The 19301-nt window shown below is 49.6% G+C and overlaps 1 protein-coding gene across 3 annotated transcripts in view; it reads left to right on the forward strand.

Moving 5' to 3' along the window:
• PHF2 (PHD finger protein 2) overlaps positions 1-19301 on the forward strand; it is a 94068-nt gene that overhangs the window by 58263 nt on the left and 16504 nt on the right. For all 3 annotated transcript variants that reach the window (XM_068552190.1, XM_068552192.1, XM_068552191.1), the window contains exons 4-10: positions 3201-3361; positions 12299-12440; positions 13260-13446; positions 14602-14764; positions 15724-15811; positions 16256-16362; positions 17976-18067. In XM_068552190.1, the coding sequence (XP_068408291.1) occupies positions 3201-3361; positions 12299-12440; positions 13260-13446; positions 14602-14764; positions 15724-15811; positions 16256-16362; positions 17976-18067 (940 nt within the window). The remainder of the gene's footprint in view (positions 1-3200; positions 3362-12298; positions 12441-13259; positions 13447-14601; positions 14765-15723; positions 15812-16255; positions 16363-17975; positions 18068-19301) is intronic.

Consider the following 19301-nt stretch of genomic DNA (forward strand, 5'->3'; position numbering starts at 1 on the left):
TATATTTATGTCTTCAACTCATGTTGAGTTAATTTTTGTATATGGTGTGAGGTAAAGGTCCAACTTCATTCCTTTGCATGTGGATATCCAGTTCTCCGATGCACCATTTATTGAAATGCCTAGTCTTTCGCCATTGAATTATATTGGTACCCTTGATGAAAAACAATTGACCATAGATGTTTGGGTTTATTTCTGGACCCTCAGTTCTGTTCCATTGATCCATATGTCTCATATTATGCCAGTACCACACAATCTTGATTACTGTAGCTTTGTAGTGAAGTTCGAAATTGGGAAGTGCCCTCCAACTTCCTTCTTTTTAAAGACTGTTTTGGTTATCTGGGTGCCTTGTATTTCATTTAGCATTCCAAGTTCAGCATGTCAGTTTCTGCAAAGTAGTCAGCTGGTATTTTGACAGGGATTGTGTGGAATCTGTAGATCAGTTTTCCATTATTTCTTGAATCCCACTCCTTCCTTCTAGATTTGGTTTCCTTCTTGTTGAATTATATCCGTTAGTAGTTCTTTCAGAAAAGGCCTATAAAAATATTCTCTGTGTCTGAAAATATTTTTATTTTGTCTTTATTCTTGCATGATTCTAATTTTCTAAAATGGATCTAAAATTCTAGAGTAAAAGTTATTTTCCTTGAACTTTTTGGAGATACTATTTTGTTGTCTTTTGACATTTCTTGTTACTGATATCAGTCTAGCCACTGGAGTTTTTGTTTTGTTTCATTTTCATTTTTGGTAAATAATCTGTTTTTTTCTCTGAAAACTTTTGAGATTGTTTTCTCATTTTTAATATACTATAGGTATACTGCAGTGCCTCTAATGGGCATTTGTTTTTATTTATCCTGTTCAGGACTCAGTAAGTGCCTTTAATTTGAGGTGTCATATTTTATCTCAATTCTGAAAAATGTCCTGTTTTCTCTTTTAATAGCACTTCTTCCCCATTCTGTCTTATTTTTCAGATCTTTTCATCAAATTCACTATTTTCTTTTCAGCCAGCTACTATTTAATGTATCTACTGAGTTTTAAAAAATGTCAATCATCATATTTTTCTTTTCTACAATTTCTATTCCTTTTTAGTGTTGCCTGTTCTTTTCCCTCCTTCTCTGTTCTTTGCCTTATCCTCTCATTATCCCTTTGGATGTGTTTAATGTACTTGTCTTAAAATCCCCTTTTCAATTATCCTATTATCCGCAGTTCTTGGGATCTACTCTTCTGGGCAGATGAGGCTGCTGGCTCTCCCTCCTGGGGGTTCACCTCCTTCTGTGAGGCGTAATCTTCAGAGGGCATCATTCCCATGGCAGCCAGTCTGCCCTGGGCTCTGAGGTGTCCCTACAGGATGGTTTCGTGTTTGCCTCTTGCTGGGTCCTCATGGGTTTCACAGTTCCAGATCCAATCCATGGGTGTGAATTTGGAACTCTCACTAGTGAGACAAGAGCTTGGGATTCCAGTTTATCAAGGGTGACCTTCTACGTCTGGCTGCCTTGTAGCTTCCACAGCTGACTCTGTGCTGTCCCAGTACTCCCAGAGCTTCTCACAGCAGTTGCCCACCACACGACTTCTTCTTCCTCACCCTCCACTCACTCCTTCTGATTTATCCCTAACAGTCTGTCACCATGGCGTCAAACCCCAGGATCACTCTTCAGTCCTCGCCTTAACTGACCCTTGCCAACACGTAGCAGTGGTGCAGCCCCCTCTCCTTGAGTCCTGTCCTCTGTGGAGACCATGCCACCATGCTCTGCTGTCTGTCCTCCCCTGCCCGGCCCCCTCCCCTGCTGACGACTCTCCCTGAGGGATTCTGGGAACTCTGCTCGATCCCCACCATCTGTTGCCCTGGCCTCATAGATTGTCCCTTGGCCAGCAGCTCCTCAACTTCTTTCTCCAGCCACTAGTCCTTCTGAGCTCCTGACCGGTCTGTCCAACTGGTGCATCCACTGGCCAGTCCCAACAAGTGTGTTCCTACTCAGCTCTGGATCTGCCCCCACCCCCATTCCTGCCCCACCTCCAGGCCTCAGTCGGTGGCCCCGGTCCCTTGGTCACTCAGGCCAGTCCCTTGGCCATTCACCTTTGCCTCCCCCTGTTCCCCCACCCCCATCTGATCTCCTGAGTCCACCACCTCCCTCTCACTGTCGCCTTCTGGTCCAGGCACCGCATGCTGAGCCTCCTCCTCCATGGTTGCCGTGCCCCTCCGTGGTCCTGCTGCTGTCCACTGTACAGCCGCACAGCAGCCAGGTGAACCTCTGACTGTCACTGCCCTTCTCAAGTTGTCCAGTGGCTCCCCAGTGCTCTTGGCATAGGTGGCCTGGCCCACCACCTCACTGACTTGGGTGCTTGCCCCTACCCCCACCCCCAGCCACCCAGGTCCTTCTTATTCCTCACACTTGCCACATCCTCCTCCCTCCAAGGCCTTTGCTGGTACATTCCTTCTACTTGGAGCCCTGCCCCTCTCACTCCTGCTCCCCCAGTCTTCGACAGGCCCAGTCTGACACTGCTTCCTGCTGTCTCCACCACAGCACACAGCACTGCTCTCAGCTGTGGGTTAATGGCCTTGCATGCTCATCTGATGAAAGCCCCTCTCTGGCGTCACCACACAGGGGTCTTTCCAGCTGGGCCCCACAGGTCTCTGGCGCCCAGGGCAGCATCTGGCACACAGGGAGGCAGGAGAGCTGCTGACCACAGCATCCCAGTCCAGCCCTGGGTCCTGTGTTTGGCTTGTCCAGGGGGTAGGTTCTCTCTGAAAAGGGGTTTATCTCCATCTGCTGTGTCCTTAGACCTACCCCCATGCAGGGGTCTGATCTCTGAGCACTTGAGAGGAATATTATCGAGTGGAGGGTGAGTGGAGAGCAAGGGAGGTGGGGGGGGGAATCTCGTTCACATCTCTCGAGGCTCCCTCTGCCATAGTAAGAGGGATGGGTGCGGTGTGTCCCCATTCTCTACTCACCACGGCCCTGGACAGGTGCCCAGACCTCCTGGACCTCAAGGTTCCTGTCTGTGACGAGTGTGTGGGACCCTGTCATGTCTACCTTGTGGCTGCCCTGTGGCCACTGAGTGGCACCGTGGCAGGTCCTCCTTCTGGGGCATGGGCGGTGTGTGCCTGGAGCTCAGGCTCCATGTCTGCAGCCCTGAGGCCCTGTCCAGGCCTATCATGGAGGCTGGGACCTGGACTTGATGTGACCCCCGACTGTATTTCCCTGCAGCGCGGAAGACGTGGTGGCCCGCGTGACGGGCAACCAGCTCACGCTGGGCTACATGGAAGAGCATGGCTTCACCGAGCCCATCCTTGTCCCCAAGAAAGATGGGCTGGGCCTGGCGGTCCCAGCCCCCACCTTCTACGTCAGCGACGTCGAGAACTACGTGGGTAAGTGCCCTCTCCTGCAAGTGAGGTGTGGGCTCCCTGAGCCAGGAGTCCCTGTATACGCTGCCCAGGCCCTGACTGTGTCCCAGAGCCATGTGAGCCAGTGTGACTCAGGGTCCTCTTGTTCCGTTCTGGGTGCTTTTCTTAGAATGAGACCCCATGCCCCAGCAAATGATGCTGGACCCTGGCCCCTTCCCTTCTCAGTTACTCTGCCCGCAAAATGGGGGCTTCGTGGGGACCCCTGGATTCTGCCAGCTACAGTACTGTTGGGCGCTAATGATAGTCATGCCTGGGAGGGCCCCAGCTGTGTTGTCCACAGTTCCTGATGTTCGTGCCATGTCCTTCTCAGCCTCTGCTGGGGCCAACGTGGGGGCTGACCTCCCTTGTCTGCCCTGGACACGCTGTCCCATGGCCCCAGGACTACCTCCTCTTCTGGATCCCTTTGGGTTCTAGCTGGTGCTATTGGCGCCCTGTCTTGTGTTCCCTGGCAGCTCCCAGTGCTGTGGACACCCTCGGTCAGGACACCGCTGGGTGGATGAAGTGCTTGTATGTGCTGGGACATCATCTGGCACAGAGAGGCCAGCACGTGCTTGCAATGACCTTGGCAGGGCTGGTGGCCTCACAGCCCTGGCTCTGAGGCCCTTATGTTTGCTGGGTATTGGGGTGTTCACAGGGATGCCTGGGTGGCCAGTGAGGAGAGGGGAGAGAAAAGACCCTGTAAAGGCAAATGCTCAGGCCAGCTCTGGCCGCACACTGGACAGGAGAGGGCACAGGTGCTGAAACCCTCAGACAAGTTGTTCCATCACTGAGCTCTTGACCCTTTGCATCTGTAAGGCTTATGAATGGGGGGCAGGGGGCAGATGGGTGTGAGGATTAAATGAGATCATCTGTACAAGCCACACAGGAAGCCAGTGGCATTCCAGAGAACAGGGGGCGGGGTGGGAAACACCCCTTCTCTGAAGCTGAAGCCCACCAGGGGAGGCCCCAAGGCTGGCCAGCTTGTGGCAGGGAGGAAGAAGGGACTCATGTTTTCAGTCTGGGAATGACCACAGTCCAGGACTGTTTTCTGCCATGTCGTAGCGCCTGTAATAACAGATAATAGCTAGGGAGTGTCTACCAGGTGCCGGGCATTTTTCTAAGCTGTTTCTGCATAGGAGCTAGTGTTGTCCTGCTCACAACTCTGTCATCCAGGCCCCAGGCTCAGCCAGCTGCAAAGGACAGGGCCAGGTCTGCCGCAGACCCTGCCTCTCCCCCACCCCCCAACCAGTTGTGCTTACAGGAGTGGGAAACAGCTTACTGAATAGGGGAGGAGACGGTCCAGAGGTTTCTGTTGTAAACGTCTTTCTTTCACCTCTTAATTTTTTTATTATGCAACTTTTCACACACACACAAAATGAGAGAAATAAGCAGTGAACCCTCATGTACCCAGTACTGGTCACAAAACCCATCAGCTTTTGGCTGTTTTCCTGTCTCCCCAACTCCCTCCTCCCCCAAGTACTTGAAGGCAAGTCTCTGGTACATACATCATTTTACCCATGAAAACTCCAGTACACAGCGCTAACAGACAGTTTTAAAAAAAATATAATCACAGTTCCATCTTGCACTTTACGACCCTAACAATAATTCCTTAAAATCACCTAAGACCACCTAAATTCTCCCCAGTTGCCTCAAAAACACCTTTTTATATTTGGATGTTTGACTCTGAATCTAAACAAGACCCACACACTACATTTGGGTTTGATGTCCCTTCAGTCTCTTCTGTAACAGCCCCCATCCCCTTTCCATTCCCTTGGTTTTTTGGAGAAATGGGGTTGTTAGTCCTGGAGAATCTTTCTTTTTTTTCTTTTTGGCATTTTATTTTATTTATTTTTTTATACAGCAGGTTGTTACTAGTTATCCATTTAATACATATTAGTATATGTATGTCAATCCCAATCTCCCAATTCATCCCCCCCCACCCCGCCACTTTCCCCCCCTTGGTGTCCATACGTTTGTTCTCTACATCTGTGTCTCAATTTCTGCCCTGCAAACTGATTCATCTGTACCATTTTTCTAGGTTCCACATATATGCGTTAATATACAATATTTGTTTTTCTCTTTCTGACTTACTTCACTCTGCATGACAGTCTCTAGATCCATCCACATCTCTACAAATGACCCAGTTTCATTCCTTTTTATGGCTGAATAATATTCCATGGTATATATGTACCACATCTTCCTTATCCATTCATCTGTCGATGGGCATGTAGGTTGCTTCCATGACCTGGCTATTGTAAATAGTGCTGCAATGAACATTGGGGTGCATGTGTCTTTTTGAATTATGGTTTTCTCTGGGCATATGCCCAGTAGTGGGATTGCTGGGTCATATGGTAATTCTGTTTTTAGTTTTTTAAGGAACCTCCATACTGTTTTCCATAGTGGCTGTATCAATTTACATTCCCACCAACAGTGCAAGAGGGTTCCCTTTTCTCCACACCCTCTCCAGCATTTGTTGTTTGTAGATTTTCTGATGATGCCCATTCTAACTGGTGTGAGGTGATACCTCATTGCAGTTTTGATGTGCATTTCTCTAATAATTAGTGATGTTGAGCAGCTTTTCATGTGCTTCTTGGCCATCTGTATGTCTTCTTTGGAGAAATGTCTACTTAGGTCATCTGCCCATTTTTGGATTGGGTTGTTTGTTTTTTTAATATTGAGCTGCATGAGCTGTTTATATATTTTGGAGATTAATCCTTTGTCACTTGCTTCATTTGCAAATATTTTCTCCCATTCTGAGGGTTGTCTTTTTGTCTTGTTTGTAGTTTCCTTTGCTTTGCAAAAGCTTTTAAGTTTAATTAGGTCCCATTTGTTTATTTTTGTTTTTATTTCCATCACTCTAGGAGGTGGGTCAAAAATGATCTTGCTGTAATTTTTGTCAAAGAGTGTTCTTCCTATGTTTTCCTCTAAGAGTTTCATAGTGTCCAGTCTTACATTTAGGTCTCTAACGCATTTTGAGTTTATTTTTGTGTATGGTGTTAGGGAGTGTTCTAATTTCATTCTTTTCCATGTAGCTGTCCATTTTTCCCAGCACCACTTATTGAAGAGGCTGTCTTTTCTCCATTTTATATCCTTGCCTCCTTTGTCATAGATTAGTTGACCATAGGTGCGTGGGTTTATCTCTGGGATTTCTATCCTGTTCCATTGATCTATATTTCTGTTTTTGTGCCAGTACCATATTCTCTTGATTACTGTAGCTTTGTAAGATAGTCTGAAGTCAGGGAGTCTGATTCCTCCAGCTCCGTTTTTTTCCCTCAAAACTGCTTTGGCTATTCGGGGTCTTTTGTGTCTCCATACAAAGTTTAAGATTTTTTTCTTCAAGTTCTGTAAAAAATGCCATTGGTAATTTGATAGGGATTGCACTGAATCTGTAGATTGCTTTGGGTAGTATAGTCATTTTCACAATATTGATTCTTCCAATCCAAGAACATGGTATATCTCTCCATCTGTTTGTATCATCTTTAATTTCTTTCATCAGTGTCTTATAGTTTTCTGCATACAGGTCTTTTGTCCCCCTAGGTAGGTTTATTCCTAGGTATTTTATTCTTTTTGTTGCAATGGTAACTGGGAGTGTTTCCTTAATTTCACTTTCAGATTTTTCATCATTAGTGTATAGGAATGCAAGAGATTTCTGTGCATTAATTTTGTATCCTGCAACTTTACCAAATTCATTGATTAGCTCTAGTAGTTTTCTGGTGGCATCTTTAGGATTCTCTATGTATAGTATCATGTCATCTGCAAACAGTGACAGTTTTACTTCTTCTTTTCCAATTTGTATTCCTTTTTTTAAAAAAATTATTTATTTACTTATTTATTTATTGGGCTGTGTTGGGTCTTCGTTTCTGTGCGAGGGCTTCCTCTAGCTGTGGCAAGCGGGGGCCACTCTTCATCGCGGTGTGCGGGCCTCTCACTATCGTGGCCTCTCTTGTTGTGGAGCACAGACTCCAGACGTGCAGGCTCAGCAGTTGTGGCTCACGGGCCTAGTTGCTCCGCGGCATGTGGGATCTTCCCAGACCAGGGCTCGAACCCGTGTTCCCTGCATTAGCAGGCGGTTTCTCAACCACTGCTCCACCAGGGAAGCCCTATTCCTTTTATTTCTTTTTCTTCTCTGATTGCCGTGGCTAGGACTTGCAAAACTATATTAAATAATAGTGGTGAGAGTGGACATCCTTGTCTTGTTCTGATCTTAGAAGAAATGCTTTCGGTTTTTCACCATTGAGAATGATGTTTGCTGTGGGTTTGTCATATATGGCCTTTATTAAGTTGAGGTAGGTTCTCTCTGTGCCCACTTTCTGGAGAGTTTTTATCATAAATGGGTATTGAGTTTTGTCAAAAGCTTTTTCTGCATCTGTTGAGATAAGCATATGGTTTTTGTTCTTCAGTTTGTTAATATGGTGTATCACATTGATTGATTTGCGTATATTGAAGAATCCTTGCATTCCTGGGATAAACCCCACTTGATCATGGTGTATGATCCTTTTAATGTGTTGTTGGATGCTGTTTGCTAGTATTTTGTTGAGGATTTTTGCATCTATATTCATCAGCGATATTGGCTGTAATTTTCTTTTTTTTGTAGTATCTTTGTCTGGTTTTGGTATCAGGGAGATGGTGCCCTCATAGAATGAGTTTGGGAGTGTTCCTTCCTCTGCAGTTTTTTGGAAGAGTTGGAGAAGGATGGGTGTTAGCTCTTCTCTAAATGTTTGATAGAATTCACCTGTGAAGCCATCTGGTCCTGGACTTTTGTTTGTTGGAAGAGTTTTAATCACAGTTTCAATTTCATGACTTGTGATTGGTCTATTCATATTTTCTATTTCTTCCTGGTTCAGTCTTGGAAGGTTTTACCTTTCTAAGAATTTGTCCATTTCTTCCAGGTTGTCCATTTTATTGGCATAGAGTTGCTTGTAGTAGTCTCTTAGGATGCTTTGTATTTCTGCAGTGTCTGTTGTAACTTCTCCTTTTTCATTTCTAATTTTACTGATTTGAGTCCTCTCCCTCTTTTTCTTGATGAGTCTGACTAATGGTTTATCAATTTTGTTTATCTTTTCAAAGAACCAGCTTTTAGTTTTATTTATCTTTGCTATTGTTTTCCTTGTTTCTATTTCATTTATTTCTGTGCTGATATTTATGATTTCTTTCCTTCTACTAACTTTGGGTTTTGTTTGTTCTTCTTTCTCTGGTTCCTTTAGGTGTAAGGTTAGATTGTTTATTTGAGATTTTCCTTGTTTCTTGAGGTAGGCTTGTATAGCTATAAACTTCACTCTTAGAACTGCTTTTGCTGCATCCCATAGGTTTTGGATCATCATGTTTTCATTGTCATTTGTTTCTAGGTATTTTTTGATTTCCTCAGTGATCTCTTGGTTATTTAGTAACATATTGTTTAGCCTCCACATGTTTGTGTTTTTTACGTTTTTTTCCCTGTAATTGATTTCTAATCTCATAGTGTTGTGGTCAGAAAAGATGCTTGACACGATTTCAATTTTCTTAAGTTTACTGAGGCTTGATTTGTGACCCAAGATGTGATCCATCCTGGAGAATGTTCCGTGTGCACTTGAGAAGAAAGTGTAATCTGCTGTTTTCAGATGGAATGTCCTATAAATATCAATTAAATCTATCTGGTCTATTGTGTGATTTAAAGCTTGTGTTTCCTTATTAATTTTCTGTTTGGATGATCTGTCCATTGGTGTAAGTGAGGTGTTAAAATTCCCCACTGTTATTGTGTTACTGTCGATTTCCTCTTTTATAGCTGTGAGCAGTTGCCTTATGTATTGAGGTGCTGCTATGTTGGGTGCATATATATTTATAATTGTTATATCTTCTTCTTGGATTGATCCCTTGATCATTATGTAGTGTCCTTCTTTGTCTCTTGTAATAGTCTTTATTTTAAAGTCTATTTGATCTGATAGGAGTATTGCTACTCCAGCTTTCTTCTGATTTCCATTTGCATGGAATATCTTTTTCCATCCCCTCACTTTCAGTCTGTATGTATCCCTAGGTCTGAAGTGTGTCTCTTGTAGACAGCATATATATGGGTCTTGTTTTTGTATCCATTCAGCGTGCCTCTGTCTTTTGGTTGGAGCATTTAATCCACTCACGTTTAAGGTAATTATCGATATGTATGTTCCCGTTACCATTTTCTTAATTGTTATGGGTTTGTTTTTGTAGGTCCTTTTCTTCTCTTGTGTTTCCCACTGAGAAAAGTTCCTTTAGCATTTGTTGTAGAGCTGCTTTGATGGTGCTGAATTCTCTTAGCTTTTGCTTGTCTGTAAAGCTTTTGATTCCTCCATCAAATCTGAATGAGATCCTTGCTGGGTAGAGTAATCTTGGTTATAGGTTCTTCCCTTTCATCCCTTTAAATATATCATGCCACTCCCTTCTGGCTTGTAGAGTTTCTGCTGAGAAATCAGCTGTTAACCTTATGGGAGTTCCCTTGTATGTTATTTGTCATGTTTCCCTTCTTGGTTTCAAAAATTTTTCTTTGTCTTTAATTTTTGTCAATATGATTACTATGTGTCTTGGCGTGTTTCTCTTTGGGTTTATCGTGCCTGGGACTCTCTGCGCTTCCTGGACTTGAGTGGCTATTTCCTTTCCTATGTTAGGGAGGTTTTCGACTATAATCGCTTCAAACATTTTCTCAGGTCCATTCTCTCTCTCTTCTCCTTCTGGGACCCCTATAATGTGAATGTTGTTGATTTTAATGTTGTCCCAGAGGTCTCTTAGGCTGTCTTCATTTCTTTTCATTCTTTTTTCTTTATTCTGTTCCATGGCAGTGAATTCCACCATTATGTCTTCCAGGTCACTTAGCCGTTCTTCTGCCTCAGTTATTCTGGTATTGATTCCTTCTAGTGTATTTTTCATTCAGTTATTATATTGTTCATCTCTGTTTGTTTGTTCTTTAATTCTTCTAGGTCTTTGTTAATCATTTCTTGCATCTTCTCAGTCTTTGCCTCCTTTCTTTTTTCCAAGGTCCTGGATCATCTTCACTATCATTATTCTGAATTCTTTTTCTGGAAGGTTGCCTATCTCCACTTCATTTAGTTGTTTTTCTGGGGTTTTATCTTGTTCCTTCATCTGGTACGTAGCCCTCTGCCTTTTCATCTTGTCTGTCTTTCTGTGACTGTGGTTTTTGTTCCACAGGCTGCTGCAGGATTGTGGTTCTTGTTGCTTCTGCTGTCTGCCCTCTGGTGGATGAGGCTATATAAGAGGCTTGTGCAAGTTTCTTGATGGGAGGGACTGGTGGTGGGTAGAGCTGGCTGTTGCTCTGGTGGGCAGAGCTCAGTAAAACTTTAATCCACTTGTCTGCTGATGGGTGGGTCTGGGTTCCCTCCCTGTTGGTTGTTTGGCCTGAGGCGACCCAACACTGGAGCCTACCGGGCTCTTTGGTGGGGCTATTGGCGGACTCTGGGAGGGCTCACACCAAGGAGTACTTCCCAGAACTTCTGCTGCCAGTGTCCTTGTCCTCATGGTGAGCCACATCCACCCCCCGCCTCTGCAGGAGACCCTCCAACACCAGCAGGTAGGTCTGGTTCAGTCTCCAGTGGGGTCACTGCTCTTTCCCCTGTCCCGATGCACACCGTACTTTGTGTGTGCCCTCCAAGAGTGGAGTCTCTGTTTCCCCCAGTCCTGTCGAAGTCCTGCAATCAAATCCCGCTAGCTTTCAAAGTCTGATTCTCTAGGATTTCCTCCTCCTGTTGCCGGACCCCCAGGTTGGGAAGCCTGATGTAGGGCTCAGAACATTCACTCCAGTGGGTGGAGTTCTGTGGTATAAGTGTTCTCCAGTTTGTGAGTCACCCACCCAGCAGTTATGGGATTTGATTTTATTGTGATTGCGCCCCTCCTACCATCTCATTGTGGCTTCTCCTTTGTCTTTGGCTGTGGGGTATCTTTTTTGGTGAGTTCCAGTGGCTTCCTGTCGATGATTATTCAGCAGTTAGTTGTGATTCCGGTGCTCTTGCAAGAGGGAGTAAGCTCATGTCCTTCTACTCCGCCATCTTGAACCAATCTCTCTGGAGAATCTTTCATATTTGCGATTTGGGAAGATCTTACATTAGGGATTTGGCTGACAGCGTCCCTGTGGTGTCATTTAACGTGTTCTTCTGTCCCTAATAGTTCCTGTAACAGGTGGTTAGAGGTTGCTTAGATTTGTGTTCAAGTTGTTGGCAGGACTCCTTCTTGGGGTAGGGGTGCTGCCACCCACTTCTTTTCAGTGGTCAAGGCAGTGCAGTCTCATCTGTTCACAGAATGCTCCATCAGCCTTTCAGCTCACTGTCTGAGCAGCCAGTGAGGACTGTTGCAAAGGAGGAGTGTGCTAATTCTGTCCTTCTCTCTCTGTCTATTGTGAGTCTTCTGTAAAGAACTTTCCCTTATTAGTTACTTGGTTATCCAGAACTCTATTTCTGTCATCAACAATTTTTACCCTGAACTTTTCCCATCAAGTATAGAAAATGTAGGATAAATGTTTTTCCTTTTATTATCAATTTTCAGAATAATACGTTGGTGTCCTAGAAATGCAAGAATTTTTTTGATTTAAAAAATTTTTAAGTATAAATATGTCCATGCATTATTTGGGACATATTTACACTAAAAACATCTTCATTGTTTATCTGAAGTGTAAGTTTTTACCTGGTGTCCTGTATTTTTATTTGCTTATCTGGCCGCCTTAGCTGAGGCTCATGACTGTGCCACCCCACTGTACCAGGGGGTCTTCATGGCCACCCAAGGGAAGGAGCAGGCAGGGCAGGTGGGGGGAGGGTCAGACGTTAGAGCCTAGAGCCTCAGCGTTCAGCCCTCCCTCAGTTGTCTTCTGAGGGTGAGTGAGCATTTCCTCTGCACATCCTGGCCCCCGACCTCACGGAAGGCCACACCATCTTCCCTGGGTGTGCTCACCCTCCCCTGCTGCCTCCCCAGGCCCAGAGCGGAGTGTGGACGTAACAGACGTCACCAAGCAGAAGGACTGCAAGATGAAGCTGAAGGAGTTTGTGGACTATTACTACAGCACCAACCGCAAGCGGGTCCTTAACCTTACCAACCTTGAGTTCTCTGACACCAGGTGAGTGGGGCCAGGGTGGAGGGATGGAGAGGGATACTAGTTTGCAACATGCTGGAGATTTAAGCCTGTGACTGAGGCTGTTGAGGTCAGGGTGGCCTGGCTTATGATTTGTGAACATCTTGTCCGAGCAGGCATGGCCTTGAAGGCAGAGATGTGCCCAGGGCAGCAAGAACACTGAGACCCCGTTCTCGGCTGGGCTGAAGTGTCACTGCACAGGTGCTGCTGAGCTGGATGTTTTTGATGCAGTATTGTGCATTCTATCCAGGACAGTGACATTTAATAGAATCAAAGGCTGCCTTTGCCTTTTCTCATCTTCCCTGGAGATGAGTTATCTGGTCTGACATGGCCCAGTATGGCAAGGAGTTGCAGGCACCCCTGTTGTCTGCTCTGGAGAGAAGTGGCTTTTCCTTAGGTGTTGCCAGGAAGCGCCTGGGCTGTGCATGAGCAATGATATTCACTCTCAGGGCCCCATCGTGCCCAGCGACACTAGCATGAGCCCACCTGACAAGTCTCTTTCCAGTTCTCCAGGAAGGAAGTTGTTTCTGGGGTAGATGGTTCTCAGGCCTTCTCCATGCCCGTCTTTGGGTGAGAGCTCAGTGTTGGATGCCTGCCGCAGTCACACCCAGCAGCTGGGCTCATTCTGCCCTCTGTGAACCTCAGTTTGCTCATCTGTAGAATGGGAGCAATGCCATGTAGCCCGAGGTGGAGAAATAGGCATGGGACACACATCTCAGAGCACCTTTCCCACCCTGCCCAGTGGGCAAAACAAATGTGCTGACGGCTCCCATCACTGTTGACTGCTCCTGTCCCTGCCCCCAGAATGTCCAGCTTTGTGGAGCCTCCTGACATCGTAAAGAAACTGTCCTGGGTAGAAAACTACTGGCCCGACGACGCACTGTTGGCCAAGCCCAAGGTGACCAAGTACTGCCTGATCTGTGTGAAGGACAGCTACACTGACTTTCACATCGACTCCGGGGGTGCCTCTGCATGGTACCACGTGCTCAAGGTGAGCGCTGCCTCTGCTCCCCATGTGGGCCCTACGTGGGCCTCAGGGGCAAGACCTGCTCTTGACCAGGCCACTGTCCGCCTGCAGGACCGTTTGTAGTCCCCACAGGCCCTAACGGTGGCCAGCATCAAGTGGGATGAGGGACAAGATGTTTCTCCACAGAAGGGACACAGATGTTGGGCCCTTGGGAGGCATGGGGGTGGGGGAGAGCACCTCAGGACCAGAGCAGCACATGTGTGTTGCCTTTTCTAAAGATTGAGGCTCATGAAGCAATTGGAGGAGGCCCACTGCAGTGGTGACCAAGGGCTCATGTCCAGGGAAGGGAGAGCAGTGCTGGGAAGACTTCCTGGCAGAAGGGATGAGGGAGCATGCCCCACTGGGAGGATGAGGGGGTGGGCTGGGGGCTGGGGAGCAAGGCTGCAGTGGCATCTGAGTGGCAGAGAGATCTAGGGGACTTCTGGCTGGGGACAGATAGGGAAGCTAGGGGAAAACGGAGATGTGAAAACAAACAAAAAAGGAGAACCTAAGCCTTGGGCTCACCACCTTGCCCCGGGTCTCCCCAGACCTGCTAGAGCCCAGGCTAGGGTAGGCAGCTCAGCTTCTGATCCTAGCCCTTCGAGGCCCTGAGCAAGTCCTGCCCCCGCCCCCCGTGCATCCCCACCCTCAGCCTGTCTGCCTCGTGAGTGAGGACCTCTGTATCTCCCTAGTCCAAGTGCGTGCAGGGCTGGGCTGGTGCTGATGCTGGCAGCAGGGCCATCCTTCCATCTCCAGCTGGGACCCAAGCCACTCTCAAGAGCAGAGCTTTCTTGTAACTCGTCAGACAGCAGGTCACAACGTTGTTCCCCTTGTCAGATAGGCATCCATAGTGCTGCAGAAATATGGTGTGTGGAGTGGTAGGGGTTGCCCTGAACATGCCGGAGGCGCCTGTGCCTAGAGTCTTCCTAACACGCAGACGTCTGAATTGCAAAGCACATGTGGCCCCAGTGTTTCAGGGGAGGAATGATGGGCCTGGGCAGGATGCTGTTGAAGCTAGGACCCATCCCCGGGACATGGTGGGCTCCGTCCCCTCTCAGCATCCCCAGGACATGATGGGCACTGCCCACCCCCAGCATCCCCAGCATATGACAGGCTCCGCCAATGGCCTCTTGTTGGCAGGGGGAGAAGATCTTCTATCTCATCAAGCCAGCTTCGGCCAACATCTCCCTGTATGAGCGCTGGCAGTCGGCCTCAAACCACAGTGAGATGTTCTTTGCTGACCAGGTGGACAAATGCTACAAGTGCACCCTCAAGCAGGGCCAGACGCTCTTCATCCCCTCGGGTGAGTGCCCTGTCCCCATGTTGTGTCTCCCACCTCTGATGTCTGCCAGGGGAGGTCATGCCCTGGCTGTTCCCTGCCTTGCCTTGGGGTCAGTCCTGCTCTGTGGTCACCTCTGGGGCCACCTCGGGGCCATGAGCCCCTGCAGCTTCCAGCCTGGCTGTGCTCACAGAGGCCAGGCACGTGGGATTGCATGGGGCCCCAAGAGCCCAGCCCAGAGAGCGCAGCCACACTGTCAGAGATGGTGTTTGCTGATCTCAACATCTCAAACATATGCAGAAGGAGGAAGCATGACATGAGCAGATAAATGCCCTTTACAGATGTCATGTTGCTTCACCCATAAATATTTCACCGTATCTGTAAGGTTTCCTTTTAAAAATAACATAATTACAATACTGTCATCACACTTTAAAAATGAACAGTTAACAGTTCCTTAGTATCACCAAATAGCTAGCCAGTGTTCAGATTTTCTAATTGTCATATATGGAGGCCCTCACATTTCCACTGATTTATGTGCCTCTGAGTGAGTGCCTCCTGATCTAGCGCCTACCCCTGTTTCCTACAATCACAGTTATTTCCCAAAGTCTGTAGGGACAAACCCAGCTCTCCCGGGAGGTGTGGCAACTCTGCCTGTCTCTTTCCACCCCTGCATGTGGAGATCAGGGATGCCAGGCAGCCCGACTCTGGGGTGGGTCTGAGCAAGTCCCCTTGGCTCCTGGGCCTCAGTTTCCCTGTCTATACCATACAGGGCTGGATAGAATAGACTGAGTGAGCTCGGACACAGTCTGTCCTTCTGGGAGGGCCCACCCACTCATTACACGGAAGCCAGGGCCAGAGCACCTTCCAGGGGGCCCGGGTGGATGGGGGCACAGAGGAAGGGCTGGCAGGAGTCAGGCCCGGTAGCTGCCAAGAGCCTGGCATGAGAACACTGTGAAGAGATAGCCCCATCCCTGTCTCCCCAGGCTGGATTTATGCCACACTTACACCTGTGGACTGCCTGGCCTTCGCGGGACATTTCCTCCACAGCCTGAGTGTGGAGATGCAGATGAGGTAGGGCCACACCTGACTCCCAGGATCCGCTGGGCAGGGTCCCCACCGTCGGTGTGATGATCCCTCTCCTGAGCCCTGGCCGGGCCTCCGTGTGGTGGGGAGGAAGGAGGAGAGGGGCCATGATCTTACCAGGGCCCCTGAGGTGCCTGGCCGCTGCACAGCCTCGGGACTGTAGTGGGTTTGGGGTGGGCTGAAAGGCCGAGTTGCCTTCTCCTTGGGCACTGACCCAGAGGTCTAGAAGCCGCGGCCCATGGGGCTTGCCGTTAACGCAAAGCACTCATCCTGATGTGGTCCTCTGGTCCACCTCGCCGCGTAGGGCCCAGAAGGGAGGCCTGAGCGGTCATGGCCTAGGTGTGGCCTCTGGTCATAGTGTGGGTTCACCTTCCTTTATCATTGCCTGCTCAGGGCTTAATGCACTGAATAGTTCTTTGCTATGGCTTCCAGAGCATACGAAGTGGAAAGAAGGTTGAAACTGGGCAGCCTGACTCAGTTTCCCAACTTCGAAACTGCCTGCTGGTACATGGGGAAGCACCTGCTGGAGGCATTCAAAAGTACGTCCCCTGGTCGGCGTCTCAGCCTGCGGCTCTGGACAGTTCGTTTGCGTGCGGAGCTCAGGGACGCCGGGGAGTGGTAACAGTTCTGCCATCATGCAGCAGGGTGGCTGGGCCCTGGGGGACAGGCTGAGCGATGCCTTCATGGGCCCTGAGCAAGTCCCCTTAGCTCACGGGCCTTGCTTTCCCTGTCTGTGTGCTGTGGGGCTGGACTGGACTCCTGCCTGCAGGGTCATCTGGTGTTGCAAAAAGAGCACTGGCCGCATGTTCCCAGACCGGGTGTGTGTTCTGCTCGGTTCATGTGGCCTTGTGTGGTTACTGACAGGGCTCAGTTGGGACATTGAGAGGCCTGGGGGCCTGCCTGGCTACCAGCTGAGGGACCCCTGCAGCATCCCTGCTGTACTGGGGGTGGGTGTGCATGCCAGAGTCCCCTGTGGAAGGCCTGTGGGGAGGGGTGGGCTCCACTGGGTCCATGCCCTCTGTGGGCATGGCCCTCCGTCCCAGGCCCTGCCAGGCCATGCCTTTGGGATCAGCGTTTGGCTCCTGGTGGCCAACCCCTGCTCAGGTCTCCAAACTTTCTGCAGCTGGGTGAGGGACCCAGGAGGAGCATTTGCTTTCATGGAGAGCTTCCTTTTTCAGCAGCACCCACCCTTCCAGGAAACTGCTGTTTTGTGTTCTGATAAGAGCTATGAGTGGAGACCACCGCATCAGGACTCCTTTGCACTTTGGCTCTAATTTGAGATGAGAAAGCTGAAAATGGTTCTTAACCTGGGCTGGCCAAGTTTCAGTGAAATTCTTCCATCGCTCTCTAAATTCAAGCCCTGTGCTCCACCCTGGCAGAGCGAGTGCCCTGCCCTAGGGGCCTCTTGCCAGGGAGATGGAATGGGGGTAGTGTAGGTGGAGTCACACCCTGGGGACCTTGGGACAGCCTGACCAGGGTGACCGCTGACTAGCTGGGCCTCGCTGAGCTGCCCCTGCCTCTCTGCCTCGGGCCTTCCTCTGTGAAGGGGCTGGCAGCTCAGCAGCCCCAGAGCTGAGAGGACCCAGGGATTTGCCACAGGCCAGACAAATGGTCACCTGGTGGTGTCAGAGCTCGGGGCTGCTCTGCCTCCATGCTGAGCTCTCTGCCTGAAGGGGGAATGCTCTGTCCCTTTTGTTTGGGGCTGGCTCTGGCTCCCAAGGGTGTGTTTGAGGTGGTGCTTGCCCTGAGCCACCCCAGTGGGAACTGGACCCACTGCCCGGCATCCTTCAGCTATGCAGGGGGCAGTGTGATGGTGGGAATCAGAAAGCGTCTAGGGATGCTTGGTTTGGGGCATGACTGTGGCCCCTCACTGATGCAGGCTGGGGACCAGGTGGAGGGAGGAGCCGGGCCACCTGCATGAGGGGCCTGGTGTGTAGACAATGGGAAGGCCAATCCTGCCCCTCGCAGGGCATCTTAGGTGGGCGTCCCCTAGGTTCCAAGAGGAACCATTGGCAGTCGGGCAGGTGGCAGTGGGCAGAGGCCTCTGAAAGGTCTGGCCCTGAGCGTCCCCCACCACTGGGGCTTTAAGTCACCTGCAGGCGGCAGGTGAGAGTGGGCACCCTCCTGAGCAAACCTGTCTATCTTCCCCCAGGTTCTCACAAGTCTGGGAAGCAGCTGCCCCCTCATTTAGTCCAAGGAGCTAAAATTCTCAATGGTGCTTTCAGATCATGGACGAAAAAGCAGGTAGGGATGTGTACTAGGAGTGATCCAGGGCAGAAGGGAGGGTGGCAGGCGGGGAGCCATTCCCAGGGCTTGTCCTTCCTTTGGTGGGAACTAGCACGTGAAAAGCAGGTGGGTGCCACCTGGCCAGGTCAGACACCTGTTGGTGGGGGCAGATGCAGCACAGAGCCCTCCATCTAGGGACCTGGCCTGAGGGGTGGGGGCTGGGCGGCAGGGAGGTTCAGTGGGAGGAAATCAGGTGGTGGAGACAGCACTGCGCAAACCCGAAAAGACAGGGAGCAGGGAGGACTCGAGTCAGTGACTGGCTGGATGTTCAGGGGTCTGAAGAGGAGAGTGGAGATGTCCTCCTTGTCCTACTGGCTGTCCCAGGCATCAACTCAGAAGCTGGCTTTGCTCTGTGACTAAGACAGTCCCTTTGCCCCGTGCCCCTCCATCATCCCCCCCCACACCACCACAGTAGCACTGCCCTTTGCCCCTCATGGCTCCCTTGAAGCAGCATGTCTGGGCCCCACCTCATGCCCCCACTGTAAAGTGTTAGCATCCATGCAGCAGCTACTTCTCCTAATGGAGGCTCCAGAGAAGCATCTTCCAACTTCCTTTGGCATCTTGCCTGGATTGTTGGTACAGAGGGAGGGGAGAGGCCTGGCCAGCCTTGGGACTCCCTGTCCACTGCCAAGGGACTCTCTCCCAGTCAGGGGTGCCAGCGTAGTCTGAGCAGGTCCCATCAGGCCCGCAGGAGGCCTTGTGGGGGTGGGGAGTCCAGGAGGGGAACACCTGTGCACTTCCTGCTGCTCTCATGGGTGAGCTGGGTGGGGTGGGGCAGCAGATACCCTCCTAGAGCCCTCTTTCAGCCACATCTTCTCTTGCCTCAAGGCCTGGAGTAATGCAGGGTGTCCCTCCTACCTCACATCAGCTGTGTGGCCAGGTGGAGTGGCCTCGTGCCCAGGAAGAAGGGATGGCCCACATTCACTTCACAGCTGGTGGTGGCCTCAGGCACCCCCTCCTCTCTGGGACTTGTTTGTCCACCTGTAGAGTGGAGTCATGGCAGAGCCAACTCGTTGGGGCAGTGTCTGGCCAGAGTGGGCTAACTCCCTTAGGACCCCATGCAGACAGTCCACACCTTTGGCAGCGCCTGCCCTTGTGCCTGTCGGGATGGCAGTGGGGCCGGAGGTCCTGGGTGGGTAGATGGGGGACAGCCTGGAGGGACAGAGGGCATGAGTCAGGAACCACAGAAGCT

This window comes from Eschrichtius robustus, chromosome 10 (genome assembly GCF_028021215.1).
Source record: "Eschrichtius robustus isolate mEscRob2 chromosome 10, mEscRob2.pri, whole genome shotgun sequence".
Lineage (NCBI taxonomy): Eukaryota > Metazoa > Chordata > Mammalia > Artiodactyla > Eschrichtiidae > Eschrichtius > Eschrichtius robustus.